Here is a 15,580-nt window from a genome sequence, read left to right on the forward strand (position 1 = left end):
CCAGGACAGGCACAGCCCCAAACCAGTCACCCCAGCCCTGGACACTTCCAGCAGCACCCTCTGAAGGGAATGCAGGGACAATGAGCCATTGCTTCTGGTGCTGCAGCTTCAGAGTGCTGCTTCTGGCTTCAAATACCCCTAAAATAACCAAAACTCAGCATTTGGACACTGCTCTCAGGCACAGGGTGGGATTCTGGTGTATCCTGTGCAGGGCCAGGACTCAGATCCTTGTGGGTGCCTCCCAGCTCAGGGAATTCAGTGATTCTGTGATCTCCTCACTCACTCTGAAGGCTCAAGGTCCTTTTTGGATGGGATCCGGCTGTTCTGGACTGCTGCATCCTCTGCATCACCCAAACAAAGCCTAAACCCAGCCTCCAGTCCCTTGCTGCTGCCTCACAGGGACATTTCTCCTACAAATCCAATCCTGCTTGGACAAGGTGCCCGGGACGAGCTGGATCCCAGGCCACCAAAAATGGAAAAATCCAGCTTGTTTTTGACTAACTGAGCCTGCACTCTCCTCTCTGCAGGCACGGGAATGCTGTTTCTGGCACAGCTTCTCCAAATAAAAGTGTGGTCAGCTCTTTTTGGATGGATTTTGAGCAAATTGTTTTTGTGGGCAGCGCTGTCTGCTCGCTCTCACCAAGGCCCAGCCACGCAGGGAGGGTTTGTTTGTTAAACCCCGGCCTTCCACAAAGGAAATAAAAATAAAAACACTTAGAATCCAGTTCTTAGTGAGGTATTAACAGCACCCAAGGCACTGACAGTTCTGAGTCGCTTAAATGGATGGGGAAAAGCCCAAAACGACTGCAGGAGGCAAAGGAAACCTCACTCCTGATCCCAGCGCTGAGGGCTGTCCTTGCTCCAGCAGACTGGCTGGGAATTTCTCCCCACAGGTCCCTCAGCTGCCAGGAGCTGCCCCAGCTCCAGAGACTGCCCAGCCAGGCAGGCAGCAACTCCTGCCCGAAATCTCCAGGGATTTTGGCCGGTCTGGTTTTGATGTGGTGCTGGAACAGGGGCTTGAGGCTGTCCCTAACTCACATCCCTGTCCCTGAGAGCCTGAATCAGGGCATCCTGGAATGGCTTGGGTTGGAAAGGACCTTAAAGCTCATCTCATCCCACCAGCACCCACTGCAGCAGCTGAGGGACCCTCCCTGCCCAAACCTCCCTGTTCCCTGCTGGAATGGGATTCCTAGAGGGGCTTTGAATTCAGTTATTTGAAAGCATCTCTGGCACCCTGCCAGCATGCTCTGCTGCAGCCCCACGCACTCAGCCTCGCCTGGAAAGGGATCACGAGCACAAATCAAACAGCCAGAAGGGCAGGGAGCAGATAAATATGTGCTGCAAGAGAAGCTGGAGAGGCACGCTCTGAAGTGGAGCCAGGGAGGAGGCAATGTGTCACTGCTGCTGGTGGCACTTCAGCACAGTGCTTGTGGCTTAAAATACCCCCAAAGCCATCCAGACTCCGTGCAATGTGAGAAACAGCTCCCTGAAATCCTTCCTCCTCCTCCTCTCTGACCTCCACGGCCGCCCTGACCTCAGCAATGCACGTTTGGAGCAATATTTTGCTCCATCTTGTGAGGTGCTCCGCAGTGATTCGTGTCATTATGGAAACACAGCATGGCATCAGTACAAACAGGAATACTGACCTCAAAGTAAAACGTGGACATGAGAGAAAGGAAAAGATAAGATTACATTATTTTTTTTATTATAAAAGATAATATTTCATTATTAATCCCTTTGCTGTGAACTGTTCAGGCTCACCTGGACTTGTACCCCAGCACAGCAGGCACAGCCCAACAAGAAACTGCCCATAAAAGAGGCAGGGACCAGGGGCAAGGGGATGTGTTGGTGGAGCAGAGACTCCTCGTGTCCCCAGTGCTGCTTGCCCGTCCCTTATCAATGAATTAATAAATTGCTTTATTGATTGACCAACCCGATTGTGGTGAGCTGTTTATAACAATCTGAAGGCCAGATAAAGCAGTGTGTTGGCTTCCAGCACGTTCCAGAACCCCTGTGCCAACTCCTCTGCAGCTGAGCAGCCTCTGGGCTGCAGGGACAGCCATCCTCCCAAACCCCAAACCTTCCCCTGCCTCTGGAGAGGAGACAACCCCAGCACTCCTCATTCGTCCCTACCAAAGGCGATCAGTCCTGGCAGCACGGGAGGCTGGGGGAGTCTCTGCTCCCTTTCCAAACCCGGCACAAAGCTGCTGGATGAGCCCTCAGCACAGCTTTAACCCCAGACTCTCTGCCCTGCTTTGTCTGCAGCTGCAACGAGGGATGCTGTACTTGGGAAGGGACAGAGCCCTGGGGATGCTCTGTGAAATTTGGGCTCCGGGGCAGGAACGGCAAAACCCCGCCTTGGGCTCTGCTTTTCTCCACTGTCAAACCCAGAAGTTTGGCCCTTCCAGAGTTCAAGGAGGTTTGGAGGAAAGAGAGGAAGTTCCCAGGGCGGGGAGAAGAGGAGCCCAGGCTCTATAAATATTCACAGGTGTAGCTTGGCAGCCGCAGCTCACACGAAAAGCGCTCTGCACCTGCAGGGCTGCCAGGAAGGATCAGCCCATTGCTCAGCCAAGCCTGCAGAAACGCCCCTGGCTACAGCCACGTCCAGCTGCTCTGCAGGGAGGGAAGGAGCTCCCACAGCTCCCCAGGAGCCAGCCCAGAGCCCAGCACACCTCTGTGCCCTGCCAGGAGCAGCTCCCTCGGGGACGGGCACTGCGGCGTTTGCTGCGGCTTCCAAGGGGATTTTGTGCCCTGGAATCAACTTTTCCTGACATTTATCCGTTCTAAAGGTTCACTCCTCGGAGTCCACCGGGGTTGGGAAGGTGGATGGATGGGTCTTTATGAACAATCTGGCACTGCAAAGCACACCCAGGGCATTTTCTTCCCTCGTTCTCCTCGTTGGAGCATCGACCTGGACAGCGGTGGAGTGAAGGATGGCCCTTGGGATCTGAGGATCTGGGGGGGTTCCCAGGTTTCCTGTGTCACACAGCATCTCTATGCTTCAATCCTGGCCTGAAAAATGCCATTGCTGCTCCATCTCACAGGCAGGATAAATCTGGGAGTGGAGAGCAAAACGTTCACAGGCTGGTGGGGGTTGCTGCACAGAAACCTCTGGAAAAGGCAGAGGGAAAATAAAGAGGGAAAACAACAATCCCCCAGTGTGAGCAGCACGCTCCAAGCTTGATTACAATAAAAATAATTTCTTTAACACCCACACAGAAAGCTCCAGGCCAGGCTTGCTGCTCCCCCTCTCTGTCTGCACTCTTGGCAGGGCCCTGGGCAGGGCTGGGGCAGGGGGAGCAGGCGGTGTTTAGTCTGCCAGGCACATTCCTGCTCGCTGCTCAAATAAATACAGGATTATTGATGGAGCTCCTTCCCCTCCCCAGCATCAGCCAGAAATGCCACAGTTATCAAGGGGCTCCTCGGAGCAGGGATGGGGCAGGAGGGACACCCGAGGCTGGGGGGGGTTCTTGTTCAGAAAGGCAGGATCTGACCCTGGTTTGGTGCTCAGCATTTCCCTTTGGGATGCTGAATGTGCCCTCCAGGAGCAACTCCGAGGAATCTGTGTACCTCCCTCCAGAAAACATCAATATTGTTTGCCACAGCAAAGTTAGAATGGGAAATATTTTTCCAGAGGAGGAGGAGGAGGGAGAGCAAGAGCAAACCTCACAAAAAGTTGGTTTTTTCTGCCTTACAACCGTAACTTTTGTATTTACTCCCAGCTTGCAAGACCATTCCAGCCACTTTCCCTGGGGCACATCCATCATTTTCAACCTATCTGGAACCTGCAGGAGCTTGAGTCAAGTTCCACCTCGTCTGGGGGAATTTTTCAGGACCTTCAGGGGAACAGGAGAAAAAGACAAAAGATGCTCATGGTTTAAGAGTCAGTGTGGATTTGAACTCTCTTAAATCCTTCTGCTCCTTTGGGCTTCAGAGTCAGTCCGAGCAGGAGCTGGAAGCTGGAGAGGTCAGTGCTGGCTCTCAGCTGCTCCCCCTGCCCTCACAGCCACCAGAAAGGTGCCACATTGTCCCAAGCTCTTGAGGAGATGGGCAAAGCCCGATCCGAGGGAAGCACAGCGGGACAGAGCTTGAACCTGTCCTAAACCAGGAACGGTTTGGGTTGGGAAGGATCTCAAATCCCAGCCAGTGCCACCCCTGCCATGGCAGGGACACCTCCACTGTCCCAGGCTGCTCCAGCCCTGTCCAGCCTGGCCTGGGACACTCCCAGGGATGAGACAAACACTCCCAGGGACAAGGGAGTCCTCACAGGGACAAGATCCAGCAGGACGAGCACATCGTCTGCACAAACCCCACAATAATAAAGTGAGACTCCACACTGCAGCCCTTTTTCCATTTCACCCTTCACTGGATCATTTTATGCATCTATTCCCACTGCTAATTCAAACTAATTAAAGGATAAAATAGAATAATTTGTGCAATTTCAGAGCTCCCCTCAGCATATTGTGAGTTATGTTTCCTTTCTCTTGGCGCCCGATGTGAGCAATTCCCGGCTCAGTGTCCGCCAAACTCATCTGCTGGGGAGACAAACTATTCCAGGAGCACGGGAATGGGGCAAGTTTAAAGAGGAACAGGAATCCAAATTTGCTTTTAAATTTCAGAGCACTGAGTGTGACATTTCAGATCTCTCCTCCAAGCCCTTTTCCCTCCTGGGAACACGGCTCTGCTTCTGCTGCTCTGGTGAGGAGGAGCTGGGTCTGTCTGTCCATCCAGACAGGAAATCCTGCAGCATTCCAAAGCCAGCCTGGAGCATCAGCATCACCCACAGAGCTGCAGGAGGCTCTGGACAGCCTGGGGTAGTGGAAGGTGTTCCTGTCCATGACAGGGGGTGGAGGTGGGTGAGCTTTAAGGTCCTTTCCAACCCAAAAAATCCTGGGAATCCGTGAACTCAGCTTCTTTCGGGATGGAGAAGGGGTGGTGGCATCAAACCTGGGGGGAGATCAGACCTGCCCCAGCTCCTGAGGATGTCTCAGGTCCTTCCACAAAGCCCTCAGCACCAGGGAGCTGAGGCTCTGCACACGTGAACGTAAGGGAAATTCTAGAAATGCCTCAGGACTGCGGTGGCTCGGCTGGAAATGAAACAATGGGTCTGTGGAAGAGGAGGAATTGGAAAGGGAAGCAAATGCCGAAGCAAGCACATGGGAACCCTGTGGCTGTGACTGGCAGGGGAAGAAACAACCCTAATACAAAGAAAAACCAAAGCAAAACAAACAAACCGCAGGCAAAGGCAGCCAGCACTTAAAAGGAACAACCACATGAGCAATGTCCGAGGTATAACTCATCTAGGAAAAACAAACCCGCTGACCCCGAGCTCACACCGCCGCGTTTCCACCGCTCCTTCCCCGAAAGTTTATTCATCAAGGATTCCTCAGCTCAAAAAGGCTTCTGCCCTGAGCTGCCCACATGGATTTTGTGTGGGGACAGAGGTCCCAGCCGGCTGGTGGAGGCACTGGAAGCAGCCTGGCCAGCAGCAGGTGAGCCCCAGCAGCTTCTGCCCGCCTGACAAATGTGCTGGCAGCAGGAGAGCAGAGCCAGCAGGTTGTCCCACCTGCCCGGGCTGCGGCTTCTTGGTCAATTGATGTTAATTAACACATCCTCCTTCTTAGGGAGGTATTGTTAATGAGCTCCGACAAGTTTTTAACGGGATCTCTTAATTATTCCTAACTGGCCGCGGGGAGGGAAGGGGATAATGGCTGTGTTGAGATAGGAATTTGGGGAGGGTGGAGGAGGAGCAGGCAGAGGGGCTGTGCAAAGAGCCCAGGGCCCAGCCCTTGCTCCAGGGGATGCTGTCCCCATCCCGATCTCTATATCCCCATCCCGATCTCTCTCTGTCCCCATCCCGATCTCTATATCCCCATCCCGATCTCTCTCTGTCCCCATCCCGATCTCTCTGTCCCCATCCCGATCTCTATATCCCCATCCCAATCTCTCTGTCCCCATCCCGATCTCTCTGTCCCCATCCCAATCTCTCTGTCCCCATCCCGATCTCTCTCTGTCCCCATCCCGATCTCTCTGTCCCCATCCCGATCTCTCTGTCCCCATCCCGATCTCTATATCCCCATCCCGATCTCTCTGTCCCCATCCCGATCTCTCTCTCCCCATCCCGATCTCTCTCTGTCCCCATCCCAATCTCTCTGTCCCCATCCCGATCTCTCTGTCCCATCCCAATCTCTCTGTCCCCATCCCGATCTCTATATCCCCATCCCGATCTCTCTCTGTCCCCATCCCGATCTCTCTCTGTCCCCATCCCGATCTCTCTGTCCCCATCCCGATCTCTCTGTCCCCATCCCGATCTCTCTCTGTCCCCATCCCATGGGCACAGGAGGAGCAGCTGCAGGAGCCATGGGAGGCAGGTTTTGGACACCTCTGGTGGGATTCAGCCGAGCCCTTTTCCCTGTGCCAGTGTTGAAAGTTTGCTGAGATTATGTCCAGCTAACTGGCTGTTCAACTAGCAGATAATGTAGTTAAAAATTTAATCAGTTCATTTTTTCCCTCTTGATGACTCCAGACCCTTTTATCCACATCTCTTGCATTTTTTATCATGTTTTCTCAGTTCTTTTCAGGACACCATCAGTATTTACAGCCCTGCTGCTCCAGGACTGATGGGCTCCCTGGTTTTCTCAGCCCTCACTCCGGTCCCAACCTCCCCTAAATCATCCAGGCAGCTCCCATCTGCCTCCCCCTCGCTCAGCATCCAGAAAGTTCAGTCCAGAGCAGTTTGCACAGGACTGAAACCTCTTGGGGTTAACAGGACAGGGGAATGCACAACAAATTATCCCAGGAGAGCTCCTGGCACAGGAGCACTCACAAAGCAAATATTTCACTGCTCCCAGAGCAGACTAAAAGACAATTTCCTTACCCAAAGCCACAGTGATGGATGTGGAGAGGGAGGGGGGAATTCAGTCGGTGGAAAAGAAAAAAAGAGGAATAAATAAGGAGGAGCTGTGGCTGCCCCATCCCTGCAGAGCTCACAGCCAGGTTGGATGGGGCTTGGAGCCACCTGGGGTGGGATGAGATGAGTTTTGAGGTCCCTCCCAACCCAAAGCATTCTGTGGTTCCCTGATTCTATCGAAGAACACAGAACTGTGCCCTGCAAAGCCGAGGTTCTCCTGCAATGGGCACATCCAGCGCTCCCTGGGGCAGCAGAGGATCCCTCCCAGCTCTGCTGGGTTAATTGGAATTCACGGGGGGATTTCGGGGTCTTGTCTCTACCTGGGCAATGCTGAGGTTCCCAGCCAGAGCAGGAGGCTGCTCTGCTACATTCCTCATAAATGCAGAGGGAAATCATCCCCGGTGGCTGAATGAACCACGGAGCGACCCCGGCTGGGCTCCCCAGCCGTGAGAGGTGTGGGAATTGTGAAGGATGCTCATGGAAGGTGAATTTTGGGCAGGTGCCTGGTGAGGAAGGTGCTGCCTCTCCCCTCAGCATCTCCCCCAGGGCCGAGGAGCACAAACAGCTGAGGGATCACGAGCTGGGAAGGGCCCTCCTGGGATGTTTTCCTCACCACAAAGATATCCCTTCCAGCGAGTATTTCCTGTGAGTTTCGATCCTGCTGATTTAAATTCCACGTTTGCAGCCCTTGATTAGGCGGTGAAATCTTTTGGAGCCGCCAATCCCTGCCCTGGGATTGATTGAGCTCCTCTCACTCCTGGCTTAAAAATAGCCAAACTCGTTCTTCTGTCGAGAGCTGCAAAAATCTTTGGCCCCAGTTTTGCTGCTGCTTACATAATGCCCAGCAGCCCTGCCAGGGTGGGCTGTGCAGAGGAGCATTGGGACCAATTCTGCTTCAATATTTTATTTTTTGTAGGGTTTTTTGTGGGGTTTTTTTTGTTTGTTTTTATTCCTGGTAGAAACTGTTAATTGAATTTGTCTGTGGGAAATGAGGCAGCTCGCACTGGGCTGAGGTCCCTCCAACACTGACCCACCACAGAACCCATGGTGAATTTGGGGATAGGACCCAAAAACTGGGATTTTGGGGAGAGTAACTCTGCCAGCACCCAGCAGACCCGCTGCTGTTCCCACCCTGGAAGCCCACAGAGCTCCTGCAGTGCCATCCATGATCATCTCCATCATCTCCATCATCTCCATCATCTCCATCTCCATCCTGCTCTCGCCTTGCTCAGCCTCTGTGCAGAAATGGGCTTTGTTTTCTCCACCAACGCTGAGAAATTAATTCCTGCTTCAAACAGGGCCAGAACCACTTCTCTTCTCCCCTCTGAGTGTTTGAAACCAGGTGCTGTGGGAAGGGAACCTGAGCGAGCTCCTAATAACCACCCTTGAACCGAGCGGTTCAAGAACTCTGAGTGCCTGGAAGCAAAGTTTCTTTATTCCTCTCTCCCCCGGATCGGGCTGTGCAACTGTTGCTTCTGTGCTTTGTGGGAGTGAAATCAAATGTCAAATATTCTGCTTTGGAAGGAGCTGGCAGCGAGACATGAAAGGCTCAGGGAGAGCTCAAAAAAAGGGGGAGGAAAAAACTGGAGCAAAGCACAGACAGGGCTGGGACAGGAGCCAGGGGAGCGGGGAAGGGCTGTGCCTACAAGCACAGCTCCAGATCTGAGCAGGGAGAGGCTCTTTTCCCTGCATTTCAGCACAAAGCTGCTCCTGCACAGAAGGGAGGTGGGCTCCGTGCCCAGGAGCTCCATCCTTTGTGGGAAGCATCCCCACAGCTCCGTTCCCCAAGCCTAGAGGAGCTCAGGAGATGCCCCCAACTCCGTTGGGGAGCACCTTCCTCAGGTCAATTCCACAAAACCCCAGCTCAGTGTGTTCTGGCAGGGGCACTGGCCTGTTTCTGGCTCTGCAGATATTCAGATCCCTGCTCTGGACAATCCTCCTGCCACCAGCACATCCCTGCTGGGAGCAGCTGCTCTCTGTGGCATTTTGCTGTGGCAGAATTTTGGTTTGTTTTCAGGTTCCAGCCTTCAGAGGACATTTTTTTTTGCTGTACATTCTCAGCCCTTCTGAGGGCACCTCCCACCATGTACAGCCTCAGCCCTCTGGAGCTGCTGGACCTCTCTCCTCCTCTTGCTGCTGACCCTTTTCAATCATCAGCCTCCTTCATAGACAACCAGGGGGAAAATATATTCTTGGCTGCACTTTGCTGAACTATCACATTGCCAGGATGGGGGCACTGGGGTCACAGGAGCTGACAAGATCCATCTGCATCGGATGCTGGGATTTTGGGACCCAGAGCAGGCGCTGCTGCGAGGGCAAAAGGCAAATCCTGTGGCAAATCCTGCAAGGAATGAGAGGCAACAGCCCCCAGCTCCTGCAGTCTCCCCAGGGCAGAGCCGTGGCTGAAAATGGAATTAATGTTCCAGGAATATTCTATTATTTGCTAATTCTCTTCACATCTTTTTGTTTCACAATTAAGCAAATTAGTGCTTTGATGAATATTAAGACGCTCTTGCCTCATAAAAGATGAGTTAGAGGCATTCCCCCCGGATTTTGTTCCTAATGAAAACAGTTCCTCAACTGTTTGAGATCCACACTGGGTCGTTTCCTCCCTGGTGGGGGCACGGGCAGCACGTGGCTCCTGCACAAAGTGACCAAGCATTGACATTTGAATAAAATAATTCAATTGCAAAGTTTGCGCAGATCCTCGTTATTGCCATTGAATCCCAGCCCAAGCTGCGATGGGATCTGAAATTTGGGGCTGCTCATGCAAGTGTCGATCCCTGAGTGGCTCTAACGAGCACAAAATGCCTTCCTCAGCCTCAGGGATTCACTCACTCGAGCCTTTTAGCAGACTTTGCCCTGATCTAAAACATTTCTTCCCCACTTTTGAATGACTTTATAACCAAGGAAAGGATTTGTCAGTTTTTCCTTCTCTTCCTGGGGGTCAGAAGAACAGTTCTGCTGGCTCTGGGAGGAGCTGGGAGCTCCCAGCTGCCCTCCACCTCCATCAGAACATCCCTGACCACACCAACACCTCCCGCAGCACCTCGGAGCAGCTGGAAAAAGCTGTCAGGGACCAGGGGGTTCACAGAGCAATTGAACAGCACCCAGACACCCCCAGTGCAGCCCCTGCCCTGCCTCCAGCACCCACCAGGCACCAGCCCTGCTACCCTGAGCCCCCAGTGGTGAGGAACAGCCAGGAAATCGCTCAGCAGAGCCAGAGAGCCCAGAAATCTGAGTGCTGGGGGCTCCCTCTGTGCCTCAGAGAAGAACAGAAGGCCACAGATTATTGACATCATTCTGGCTCCCCCAGCAGCAGCCTCCCGTGGACTGCCAGCCATCAATTCCCATCATAATCACTTGGGTTGTGCTTTTTTGGGGCGGGCACCACCCCGGGGCAGGAGCAGAGCTGGCACAGAGCAGAACCAGGGTTAATGGGGCTTGGTCCCCCCTCTGTGCTGCAGCAGCCCCTTCAAACACACTGGGAAACAGCTAAACAAACAAAGGAAGGCAGAGGGAAATAAAGCCACCAGCAATTCAGCCATTCCAGGAGGAATTTGTTCCCAGAAAGGGCGGTCAGGCCTTGGAGCTGCCCGGGGAGGTTTGGGGTGCCCATCCCTGGGGATATCCAGGGAATGTTGGATGTGGCACTCAGTGCTCTGGGCTGGGGACGAGGTGGGGAGTGGGCATAGGATGGAATTAATGATCCTGGAGGGGTTTTCCAGCCTCAGGGATTCTGGGATTCTGTGCTCAAGGATGCTCCCAGACAAACCCTTGCAGCCCCTCAGCCTGCCAGCCTCACTGCAGCCCTGGAATCCCTGCGGCTCAGAGCCCCGAGCAGCTCAGTTCCCATCACTTCCAGCCAGGAACAAGCAGCTACAACTCTCCCCGGAGCGCTGATGCTAATCTCTGCCCAGGGGCAGAACAACCCCAGCTCCAACCTCTCATCCCCACCCCGGCACTGAGCTCCGTGTGCCCCAGAGCACATTCCTGAGGCAGCTGGGGGCAGCAGGCAGGGGAGCAGACACTCAGGGAGGGGAGCAGGCACTCAGGAGAGGGAGCAGGCACTCAGGGAGGGGAGCAGACACTCAGGAGAGGGAGCAGACACTTAGGGAGGGGAGCAGACACTCAGGAAGGGGAGCAGACACTCAGGAAGGGGAGCAGGCACTCAGGAAGGGGAGCAGACACTCAGGAAGGGGAGCAGACACTCAGGAGGGGAGCAGACACTCAGGGAGGGGAGCAGACACTCAGGAAGGGGAGCAGACACTCAGGAAGGGGAGCAGACACTCAGGAGAGGGAGCAGACACTCAGGGAGGGGAGCAGACACTCAGGACAGGGAGCAGACACTCAGGAAGGGGAGCAGACACTCAGGAGAGGGAGCAGACACTCAGTAGAGGGAGCAGACACTCAGGGAGGGGAGCAGACACTCAGGACAGGGAGCAGACACTCAGGAGAGGGAGCAGACACTCAGGAAGGGGAGCAGACACTCAGGAGAGGGAGCAGACACTCAGGGAGGGGAGCAGACACTCAGGGAGGGGAGCAGACACTCAGGAGAGGGAGCAGACACTCAGGAAGGGGAGCAGACACTCAGGAGAGGGAGCAGACACTCAGGGAGGGGAGCAGACACTCAGGACAGGGAGCAGACACTCAGGAAGGGGAGCAGACACTCAGGAGAGGGAGCAGACACTCAGGAAGGGGAGCAGGCACTCAGGAAGGGGAGCAGACACTCAGGAAGGGGAGCAGACACTCAGGAAGGGGAGCAGACACTCAGGAGAGGGAGCAGACACTCAGGAAGGGGAGCAGACACTCAGGAAGGGGAGCAGACACTCAGGACAGGGAGCAGACACTCAGGAAGGGGAGCAGACACTCAGGGAGGGGAGCAGACACTCAGGAAGGGGAGCAGGCACTCAGGGAGGGGAGCAGACACTCAGGAGAGGGAGCAGACACTCAGGGAGGGGAGCAGACACTCAGGAAGGGGAGCAGGCACTCAGGGAGGGGAGCAGACACTCAGGAAGGGGAGCAGACACTCAGGAGGGGGAGCAGACACTCAGGAGGGGGAGCAGACACTCAGGACAGGGAGCAGACACTCAGGAAGGGGAGCAGACACTCAGGAAGGGGAGCAGGCACTCAGGAAGGGGAGCAGACACTCAGGACAGGGAGCAGACACTCAGGAGGGGGAGCAGACACTCAGGGAGGGGAGCAGACACTCAGTAGAGGGAGCAGACACTCAGGGAGGGGAGCAGACACTCAGGAGGGGGAGCAGACACTCAGGGAGGGGAGCAGGCACTCAGGAAGGGGAGCAGGCACTCAGGGAGGGGAGCAGACACTCAGGGAGGGGAGCAGACACTCAGGAAGGGGAGCAGACACTCAGGGAGGGGAGCAGACACTCAGGAAGGGGAGCAGACACTCAGGGAGGGGAGCAGGCACTCAGGAAGGGGAGCAGACACTCAGGAGGGGAGCAGACACTCAGGAAGGGGAGCAGACACTCAGGAGGGGAGCAGACACTCAGGAAGGGGAGCAGACACTCAGGGAGGGGAGCAGGACTCACCTGGCGCTCTGACATGACGTACAGGTACTTGTGGTCGATGGAGAAGGCCATGTCCCGCAGCACCGGGCTCCCGTCCTTGAACACCGGCACCACCTCGTACTGGATGCCGCCCTGGGGGGGACCATCAGCCCGGACCTGCAGGGAGCAAACACACGTCAGAGGGACCTCACTGGGTCCATCTTGGGGGATGCTGGGGCGAGGGGAGGAGGAGGACAAGGTGGGAAAAGGAATTAATTGAAAAATCTCAGCTCCGAAGCGGAGGCAGAGCAGAGGCAGCAGGCAGAGCATGGGAGCAGGAGCTGGAGCAGAGGTTCCGTCTCCACTGGAGCCACTGGGATTTTGCTAATCCAGGAGAAATAATGAGAGAGTCCTGTGGTTGCAAGGTGAGCACAGAGACTGCCACTGACCTATGATTGACCATCCAGGGGGGGAAGGAAAATTGTAAACTTTTAAGATTCTCTCTGTAATAAGCGTGAAAGGAGGCCACAAAACTCTACAGCCAACAGCAAAGCCAAGACACTGCAGAGGTATTTTTTAAGTCTCTAGACACCTATAGAATAACACCTGGACAATCTCCATCACCTGCTGCGGAATCCCCTGGAGCACCATCCCTGCTGGAAGCCTGGAGATGCTGCTGCCACTTTCCTGCCTGCAGGATTCAGTGAGGCCAGGCCAGCCCAGGCCGTTCTGAGGGCGAGCAGAGCTCTGACACTGCAGCACACGGTCGGTTCTGTTCGGGCTCCGAGCATCCCTGCATCCCTCCAGGGCAGGAGATCCTGCCCAGCCTGTGACAATCGCCATCCCTGCCAGCAGCGCTGCTGCTGAGGAAACGCCTTCTCTTCCCCAAGTTAATAATTGATGGCCTCGGGGGCTGTGCGAGGGGAAGGGGGGAGGATAAACAAACTCTTTACATTGTCTTTCCCACCAGGATTTGCGTATTTGGAGAGCCACTGGATGGCAACGCGGTGTGTGCGAGAGCCAAGGGCTCGCAGTGACAGCGCTGCTGGGCCAGGGAGCCGGGAATGAGCCGGGAATTGCAGGGAATGTGCCGGGACTGTGCCGGGAATTGCCAGGAATTGTCGGGAATTGCCAGGAATTGCCAGGAATTGTCGGGAATTGTCGGGAATTGCCAGGAATTGTCGGGATGTGCCGGGAGTTGTCGGGATGTGCCGGGAACGTGCCGGGAATGTGCCGGGACTGTGACGGGAATTGCCAGGAATTGTCGGAACGCTCCGGGAATGTGCCGGGAATGTGCCGGGACTGTGCCAGGAATCGCCGGGAATGTGCAGGGAATGTGCAGGGAATGTGCCGGGAATTGCCAGGAATTGTCGGGATGCGCCAGGAATTGTCGGGATGCGCCTGGAATTGTCGGGAATTGCCGGGAATGTGCCGGGAATGTGCCAGGACAAACCTAGTGCCCATCCAGGAGAGGGAACGCGGCCCTGGGAAGAGCTCGTATCCCAGAGATGCCATCTGCTCCAGCCGCACCCCGGGCTGTGCTGCCCCAGCCCCTTTTCCTGCCCCATGAATCCCCACCTGGCTGCGTAATGGAGCAGAAGGCAGGAAAAACCGAAACCTGAACCTTCGGAAGAGGCAGGATGGAAGCACAGAAAGGGCTGGCTCTTTTTTCTGGTTCATGTCCCCAGGAGGTAAGAGAGCAGGTTGCTAAGCATCTTATGATTTAGCTGAGAAATGAGCCACCCCAGCTGGAAATACCAGGAGATCTTCACACCCCGAGAGCAGAGACGCTCCCCTGCTCCCTGCTCCGAATAAATCCTGCCCTTGGAAAGAGCCCCGGTGCCTCCTGCCATGTACAGACGTGTTGGATACACACAAACGCATTTATTTCCTGGATTTCTCTCTTTTTCCCTTTCCCTCCCAGTTCAGTGCTGTAAAAGAACATCAGGTGGGAATGTGAGTGGTCTGTTGAACACCCACAGCCAGGCACAGGAGCCTCTGGCAGGATTAAGCTGCCAGCCCAAGCCTGCCTCAAAAACCCAGAATTTTCAGAAAGCAAAATCTCCCCAAAAGGCAGAAGGTCAAATCCTGCTTTAATTCCACCTGTGAGAATTAGAATCGTCACAGTGAAATGGCAGGAATTAGAGGCAGATTCACACCAGTATGAGCCCAGTGCCTTACTGGGTGCTGCCACCCGAGTCACCCTCGCTGCTTTGGGAGCCGCCAGCCTGCACCAGGGACAAAAATCACCTGAGGAACAAACGGCAGCAGCACTGGGCTGCCAGGGATCCACAGCCACCACCATGCCTGATTAATGGGCAGACGGGAATGGAAGCGCCGGACATGAAGGATCAGCAGCCTTTGTGAAAAACAACTGTTTTCCAGAGTTCCCTCAGGGCACCGGCAGCTCGTTAAATTGAGCTTCTTTCTAGTAATGAGGTCAGACAGGGCTAATAAAGAGAGATACCACTGGACAAGGCTGGTGCAGACCAATTCCAACTGGGAATTGCAGCTCTGGGTTGGAGACGGCGCCGAGTGCCCGATGGCTCCTCCAGCCCGGCCGGGGGCTCGGAGCTTGGAATGGCAATCCTGGGACACAGCACGGGGTGCTGGCTGCTCCTGCACCTCCTGTCCCCACAAAGGAGCTTGGAATGGCAATCCTGGGACACAGCACGGGGTGCTGGCTGCTCCTGCACCTCCTGTCCCCACAAAGGCCAGGGGGCAGCCCTGGGGCTCTCAGGGACTCTGGCACAAGGGGACAGCAGCACTCGAAGCCCCTGCCCCCCTCCCCGGCTCGCTGTGGAGCCCCCAGGTGCCCCAAGCCCCCTGCCCACAGCCCAGGGCTGGGGACACCCAGGACACCAGGATGCTCCGCTGCAGCTCCCGCTCAGGGCTCGGTTTCCATGGCAACAAATGATGATGTCAGAGAAGAGCGATGATTCCCGTGGACGAGGAGGAAGAAAGGGATCATCTCACCCAGCAGGAAGCTTCTTGTTGACGTTTGGAGAGGGAAATAATTCCTCTGCCTCACGTATGGGTGCCCTCCTGGGGCAACTCCTGAGCTGTCCCTGGAGCAGAGGCATGGGACCAACCCCACACCTCCGAGCTCATCCCAAATCCAGGGCTCATCCCAAATCCAGAGCTCATCCCAAATCCAGAGC

At 55.2% G+C, this 15,580-nt stretch overlaps 1 protein-coding gene across 4 annotated transcripts in view; it reads right to left on the minus strand.

Moving 5' to 3' along the window:
- PLXNA2 (plexin A2) overlaps positions 1–15,580 on the minus strand; it is a 153,047-nt gene that overhangs the window by 81,285 nt on the left and 56,182 nt on the right. For all 4 annotated transcript variants that reach the window (XR_015774563.1, XM_088067281.1, XM_005529292.3 and 1 more), the window contains exon 4: positions 12,462–12,596. Coding sequence is in view for 3 of the 4 variants with exons in the window: in XM_088067281.1 (XP_087923407.1) it covers positions 12,462–12,596 (135 nt within the window). In the remaining variant the exon portion in view is untranslated. The remainder of the gene's footprint in view (positions 1–12,461; positions 12,597–15,580) is intronic.

The sequence above is a fragment of the Pseudopodoces humilis genome, chromosome 26 (assembly GCF_049639895.1).
Source record: "Pseudopodoces humilis isolate 2021_Gansu_Grassland_sample_001 chromosome 26, ASM4963989v1, whole genome shotgun sequence".
In the NCBI taxonomy this organism is placed as follows: Eukaryota; Metazoa; Chordata; class Aves; order Passeriformes; family Paridae; genus Pseudopodoces; species Pseudopodoces humilis.